The sequence below is a fragment of the Anguilla anguilla genome, chromosome 17, assembly GCF_013347855.1.
Source record: "Anguilla anguilla isolate fAngAng1 chromosome 17, fAngAng1.pri, whole genome shotgun sequence".
In the NCBI taxonomy this organism is placed as follows: Eukaryota; Metazoa; Chordata; class Actinopteri; order Anguilliformes; family Anguillidae; genus Anguilla; species Anguilla anguilla.
Genome location: NC_049217.1, coordinates 17,541,098 through 17,548,862, shown reverse-complemented (window position 1 = coordinate 17,548,862; position 7,765 = coordinate 17,541,098). Strand labels below are relative to the sequence as shown.

The 7,765-nt window shown below is 44.7% G+C and overlaps 1 protein-coding gene across 1 annotated transcript; it reads right to left on the bottom strand.

Annotated features, from left to right (window-relative positions):
- Positions 1-286: 286 nt before the first annotated feature.
- Positions 287-7,406, bottom strand: pyya (peptide YYa). Its single transcript, XM_035398101.1, has 4 exons — positions 7,251-7,406; positions 5,783-5,970; positions 1,490-1,570; positions 287-723 (listed from the first exon to the last, which is right to left on the bottom strand). Exons 2-4 carry the CDS (start codon positions 5,968-5,970, stop codon positions 699-701), a joined length of 294 nt encoding a protein of 97 aa, XP_035253992.1. The 5' UTR covers positions 7,251-7,406; the 3' UTR covers positions 287-698.
- Positions 7,407-7,765: the final 359 nt, after the last annotated feature.

Genomic DNA, 7,765 nt, shown 5'->3' with positions numbered 1-7,765 from the left:
ATGCATATTCTGCCTTTTCTACTAGATTTAGTATGGAAACTTCTATGATTATTATCATACCTCCCATGTTTCAAAATAATGTGAGTTCACATGCTGTTCATTGAATCACAGGATGAAAATACAAGTGCTATACATAAATATATGGGCAAACTTATATATATTTTCACCTCAGACGATGAAGACTGGTGCTGTCAAAACACTATCCGTTACTGGCAATAAAACATCACATTTGGGAACAGCAGTGTGTAGGTAATATTACTCCTTATAGTCAACAACAAGAGGCCTCTCCGTCTGAATCATCCATCAGACTTTAATTGCACACAAGCATTTATACAGTACAAACAAAAAGAATATTCTCATTTTGACATGGTGTTTTTTAAACAGAAGATTTCATCTTTTTTCAATTTAGTTTTCTATCATTACTCAGTAATAAATTATGTACAATTATCTTTGTGTGAGAGGAAGCAGAGTGATTGGAGAGAAGGCAGGAGAGAGGGCGGGGCCAAGGAGAGAACGAGAGAGAGAAGAGAGGTTGCATGCGTCGAGTGGCAGGCCTTGGTCCGTTGATGGTCATTTGGCTGAGCGGGAGCTGTTGCCAGGGGCGACCTGTGGACTCCTTCAGCACAGGGGTCACCAGGAACAGAATGCTGGATCGGGGTGGGGGGGTTTGGGGGGGTGTTGTGGGGGCAGGACGGGGATCACCACATGTAGGAGTCGTCGTATCTGCAGGAGAGGAGAAACAGCATTAAAACCCGCGCCAGGCGAGGCGCTGACCCTTCTCAGGACGCCGCGGCGGTTGCCCCCGGGGCACCCGCCGCCGGCCCTCTTGGCGCCGTTCCGTCAGAGCGAGGAGAAGTTCAGACACGCCCACATTCTCCGGGACCCCGCGACGCCCGCAGAGTGAGTCATCTCCAGGAGACGATTGGTTCCCTCGCACGAGCCGCCGTGCTGGGGGGCCGCAGCCCTCACAGCTTTGTATAGAGTGTGAAAAATTCATGAGCTGCTCTCTTTTCCAATTAACGCACCGGCGGCCCTGTTCCTCAGGTCCCCCGTACCCCGGTCCTCCAGAGAGGCCCGAGGCGGGACTGGAAAGCTGTAATAACTCTGAAAAATCGGACGAGGCAGGCTGCGAGACAGACAGAGAAGCTCTGCTGCTTTGATACCATTTGCTCAGAGCTGTTGTGATTTGGAATCATGAAAAGGAAATAAACTGATCGCTTTTTGATTCAGACCACGCTGGCCGGACTATATAGTCTCTAAAAACCAATTATGTCATTTTTCATCTATCACATATTACCTGGACAGCATTAAAGGCTGCATATCCCCAGAGAGGAGCTCGTCCTTCTGCAGTCCAACCAGCTTTCAGATGTTCTTTTTTTACAATCAGAACAGACAATGCCGGCCACACTAATAATCTACAGGTTCTGCACTCCCATGACTGGGCGTCTTCCTTTCTTTGATTTTCTTTGATGTCTTTCTGTGATTTTACCTTGATCTCTGGTTGTGCTCTGAGTTGTCTCCGAACAGCAGCTCTGACATCACTCCCTCGGGGGAGGACCTCTTGCCGTACCTGTCAGGGAGAAAAGCAGGACTGATCACCACCGAATCTCAGCCGTGAGAACCTGACGTATCAATCCTCCGACGTCACTCTGTGGTGTTTGGGTGACCTGCTGCCATTCTTCAAATAGCGCTAACTAAAAATGTGAAACCTTTGACACAAAGAAGTGAGAGAATGTAACATTTCTTCAAAGATTGTTAGTGCCATTACCTCATTTTCTAAATATTACATCACTTCAGTTTCTTCCTATAGGTCAGTGTCTAGAGCAAATGGAAGGTGTCAACTAAAGAAAGAAAGAGTCTGCAGTATTATGAAGACAATGTTAGTGCCCAGGCAAGACAAAAGTGTAAAATAATGAAATTTGGGAAAGATTCAGAAAATAAAAGCATCAATACAAAATTAAAAATAAAAAAACAAAAGGGGCATTGATCCTTCGAACAGGCTTGAAAATGAGAGGCAAGCAAAGGATGCAGTTCGATGGACTACAGTAGCAAAGACAAAACTCATGAGATCAAATGGCACCTGGAGAAGACCAGAGGCAGAGTCATTCCAAAAGACATCACAGGACAGGCAGAGCAAAGATCCTGTGTTAATACCTTCACACCAGGAGACGAGCGGCAGGAGAAGGGTCACTGTACATGAGCAGCTAAGCAGCTTAATAAGACAACTGTCTTTATTGACACATCTGCGGTAGATCATTACATCCACTCACACTGACTCATATTCCAGATGTGTGAAAGATACCAACACATTACTCTCCAACTTGCAGACACAGTGGCTGGTACAGCCACCTTAATGAATAACAGAACCTGTTGACCCAATCTGTCTGCTCTCTGAAGCTGCTCACCAGTCTGAGGCTAATCCAGAGGGCATAAGAATCTACTGATCTGGAGGGGATAGGAATCTACTGCTCTGGAGGGGATTTAAATCTACTGCTCTGCAGGGAATAGGGATGTACTGCTCAGGAGGGGATAGGAATCTACTTCTCTGGAGGGGATAGGAATATACTGCTCTGGAGGGGTTAGGGATTTACTGCCCTGGAGGGGATATGAATTTACAGCTCGGGAAGGGATAAGAATTTACTGCTCTCTTTCCTTATGTGACCATACCTGCACTGATTAATCAGACTCAGGAATCTTTTTTGTGATAAACTGACACCAGCCCACTAACTGATATTATTAGCAGGCGCACAGTCATGGCATTCGCCATGCCAAATCCCACAGCTTCAGGTCAAGTGAAGCTGGGGCTGGAGAATGCCAGCACAGAGCCAACATTTGAAGCACCACTTTCTTATTTTTTAACAAGAGGACTGTGGCCCAAGGTGGATGGCCCTTTGGTGCCACAAACAGATAACAAGAGGTGCAAGCCTCACGTGCTCGGAAACTTCAACACGCCCAGACAGCACACACCCACAGACACACACACTCATGACCAGAGTGATCAAGCCTGGCACAGGCGGTGTGGGAGAAGCCTCAGGCTGGCGGAAATGATGCCATTAGGCGGCTCTGTTTCTCTCGGTCCCGTTAATGGAGCTTCCTGGAGATCTTATCTGCGCACGGTCACATCCACAATGTCTCCCTCCCGGTATCTGCTCCCAGGCCATCAGTCTACTCTGCCGTCCAGACTGGAGGCTAATCGTATTTACTGCCTTCCTGCTGGCCTTTAGATAACGCCCGAAAATGAGCGCTCACGCAAATGGGAGCCCCCGTCCCGCGATCCTCTGCAGGACACCGGCGGATCTTACAAGCAACGGCGCTATGGAGGAGTGATTACCGGCCTTCAGGCGCTACATGCTTCCTACATGCTTCTAATTATTTTCTGTGGCTCTTTTCTTGAGGAAGAAATTCTCAATGCTTCTGGGACGTCCTGGGAAATCTCATTTGATGCTTGAAGCGGTTGCACTGGGGGGCCAGTGGAGGGCGATCTTCCCTCTGGTCAAATGAAACCCAGCACAGGGATGGGGACGCTGTGCTGTAGGTGACTCTGTCTTTCAGATGAGCCGTTAAACCGAGGTCTTGACTGTCGCCATTAAAGATCCCATGGCACTTATCACAAAGAACGGGGTTCCCCAGTGCCGCCGAATCGTCCCCCATTTTAACTGGCAAAAATTGTTCTCTCCCTCTTCACCTCAGCTGGTGTTTGGTGAGCACTCTGGCACAAAATGGCTGCTGTGCATCACCCAGGTGGGTGGTACAATGGTGGCGCTTTAAGTAGAACCAGCTGATGGCATAAGCTCTCGAGGTGGCCGTTTAGGGCCACACACTTCAGGATTTAAATGTTGTTTTATTTTGAAAGACATTTTATTCATGCAGTATTCACGGGGTGTGAATAGCTGTTTTGATATGATTGCTCTCCCGGCGGTTCCCCGGTCCACAGCTGTCATGTATTAGACCTGTGGGTGGCTGTTTGCTGTTGGGGTAGGCGTGTGGCTCCACTCAAATGAACACTGTCTCAATGCATTCCGTCTCCCCCTGCCGTAGATTTATAAAAAGCTACATTTCCACGTCAACAATGAAAGCTGCTCAGCCGAGACACGATCGGTCTGAATGTGAAGCCAGTGACGGGAGGAATTCTGGGTAAAAAATCAAGTCATTTTGATAGGATAGACTGGATAGTCATCATAGTACCAGGACAATTTTCTTCTTCAGTACTCTCCCACTGGTAGCTGAAAACAAAGTTAATGAGCCAAGACCAAATCTAACACCTCTGACACCATAGAAAGGCCCGGAAGGTTTACTCAGTCCCCTGGGATGGAGAGATGTCCATAAAGACACGATAAGGCCTCTAATAGTAGCTGGCTTCTCTGCAAGCACTTGCCCTTAATAGCTACTGCTTCAGCGCTGTTGTCTGTTCGGTTTCTTGATGGCAGTAAATCGATGTGCCCGTCACACGCTTCTCCTGCCAATTTGCAAATGGGTGAGGAGGAGCGCTCCTCGTTACAGGACGCCTCCTTCCAGACACCCTGCCTGAAAGTGGGACGGATTCCCCCGTCAGGCGCTGTGTCCCATCACCCCACCGAGACATGCTTTAAATCAGGGGTGTCCAATCTTATCCGAAACAGGCCGGTCTGGGTGCAGGTTTCTGTTTTAGCCCAGCACTAGGACACCTGAATCAAAGAATAAACTGATCATGGTCTTCCATCAAGACCTGGATAAATAGGAGAGCATGTCGTAGTGCTGGGCTAAAACAAAAAGCTGCACCCACACTGGCCCTTCATGGGTAAGATTGGACACACCTGCTTTAAATGAACAAGGCTTTTGTATTCTCTTGCCTTTCTTAGCAATGGCTCCGGAAATGTAGTGAGAGAGAGACGGAATTCATTGAGTCACATACCAACCCCAACAGCAAACAGGTCTCACACGGGCAGAAACATTCGCACTGTGAGGCAGTTCTGCAGTTTAGCTGGTAGAAATTAAAACAAACTACAGCATACTGAATGTATTACGTATTACATAATACAATATTATGCATTTCTCCCTTGTATTTTTTGGGGGTATGGTAGCATGCACACCTAGTTCCTAGCTACTCTTCATTAGATTCAGTACACTTGCGTTCAAGCCTCTTATCCATCCAGATTTAGTCCTTCGTATATATAAAGTACGGAGAGACGTTTTTATTTGTAGCAGTGCATGTAGTGACTTTAGTGAGTATACCGGAAAACTCCACTTTACTGCCTACACAATGTACATAAAAAACTACAAGGTTTTTGAGAAAATATGTTAAAAAATAACTCCTATGTGGACATTTATTTTAACCTCGTTCATCAATGAAATGTAATGCTAGAAAGATGCCAATATATATTAGGTCACAACCAAATGTTAGATTCTACCCTAATTAGATTTCTTAATCCTTTTATTTTTTCTCAAGATGTTTACGGAATAAGTTTTCATTAATTGACCATTTTGTCATGGGAACATTGTCAATAATCAACGAAGAAACAATTAATGAATTATGAATAGCGAAAATTAGACCGCGTGACGCTCGTAAGTTTGGTTAAACACGAAGAACTGTTCATTTTATTGTCAGCGATATTAGTATGCAAACAAAATGTATTCAATATTCTTGCGACTGCGAGGATTTTTTGCTCTTTATAAATAAATTGCGCATCCGCCAAATGCGACCTTTAAACAGGAATATAAACAAGAATATTTTACATGAGAAAAATATAAATATGATGCGAGAGGTCCATGAGAGAATTTAGAGAGAGGAAAAGGCTTTTCTTACCTCTGTCTCGTGATGAGGTTGATGTAGTGTCTGAGCGCAGTGTAATATTTAGCCTGCTCCTCGGGGGAAGCGTCCTCTCCGGGGTTCTCCGGTTTGGGCGGGTAGGCATCAACGAAGGTGCCCAAACACACCAACAAGCACAGGACAAGGGCAACAAGGACGGTCCAGGGTTTCAGCACTACGGCCATCTACAGTGAGAGCAATGGCAATATGTACGTTAAACGATTCTTAGTCCATCACCAATTGAGAATCTGCTACAAGTAGGTGTGCTAAGATAAATTATAATGCAACGAAGTGCTGTGAAAACTCTATATGAAACCTCTACTGTCCACAGTTTTGTTAAACTAGTCAACAATTTAGGATAGACAAATAAAAACGTTCACTGTCCACCTGTTGCGCCGACAATCCTTCACTCATCGACGCAACAACGGAACTTTTGCAACTTTTTAGTGATACATTCCAAGTACGAGAAAATCGGCTCAACAGAACAGTTCATACAGGAAATTGAATTGATTGAATATTGTACTTAGTATGTACAATATTCAATCAATTCAATTTCCTGTATGAACTATAAAAGGCTCATAGGTAGTAGCCTACAATATAATACTATGAGGTAGCCTATACACTAAATTCTTTAACTGAAATTAGCTGTTAAATGCATAGTGCGAGATGAGTTTTGATGATGGAATGATACTACTTTTATATCGCCAAGTCAAAACGCTGAAGGAAGGATGCACTAAGATGTGATGCCGAATACGATTTCCCAGATATGGGGATCGGTTCATTGGATTTAAGTGTCATATTTCAGCTAACTGACACAATTAGACGCTGATAATACGCTTTCAAAGATTAAAATAACACATTCTATTCGAAATTCCGACCACAAAAGACATGATGCCGAATCACTAATCCCAGTAAGTGCCACTATTGAGTTTCAAAAAACGCTCCGAGGTTAATCAAATTCAAAAGTGCCAAACGTGACGAGATGCATCTTGCAAATATAAGCAGAAATAACTAAGTACTTGTAATTGAGAACTTCGTATTTCTGGCAAGCTAAAGCGTGATCGCCGGGGGGAACTGTGAGTAACTTCGGCTTTCCTGGGTTGAACGGGATAGTCAGCCCAGTGGAGCTCTCCATGGTGCTGATTTCGATTACGCACAACAACCGCTTTCTCCATTTACACGAGGTTGTGTGGTAGAGGTACAGCCTTTATCAAAACGAACGGTTCTCTTCGGCCAAGTCAGTCTCTGAGTACTGATATTTGACATTTTCAATTTATAAGATCCGGACAAATTTCACCTTTTGATTTTGGTTAGTTTAGCCGCAAAGTGCATAAAGTTCAAAACTGCGACACGACGCGTCATTATAACTCATATTTGACTGTATTAGAATTGTATTATTAGTTAAAGTCATAACTGAAATTATATTAAAAAATAACGAATTAAATATAATCAATCATTTACTTACTTTTGGAAGCAGGATTTGCGCTACAGGTGTTTTGTAAAACAGGTGTTGGTTTTCTCGCTGTCTTGATTCTATTGCTTCGATGTCGCCTTTTTATTCTCGTCGGTCTTCCAAACGCTAGTCTCTGTCCTCTCTCTTCAGCCTTGGGGGTTTATATACCCGCTGCTATCTCGCAGAGACCCAGAAGAGGACATGAGAACAGGGTGACAATCCCTCCCTTCGTAGGGGGGGGGGGGGGGGGGGGGGGGTGACAGGAGAGGACTCGTCACCTGATGAGTAATACAGTATCTTAGCAATGCAATGCACACAGGAAATTGTATGTGCATAACGTGTTCAAAAACCAAAAAAGCGCAATTACCGCAATACTTTAAAAAAATCTCATGACATATCTATAAACTCCATAATGTTCCACAGGCCTTATTTGACAGATAAGCCGGTTTGTCATCCAACTGTGGTGTCTGACTAACCTACTCCATCACTGTAAATCTGACCACTTTTGTCTTTATTGCCCAAGGGGA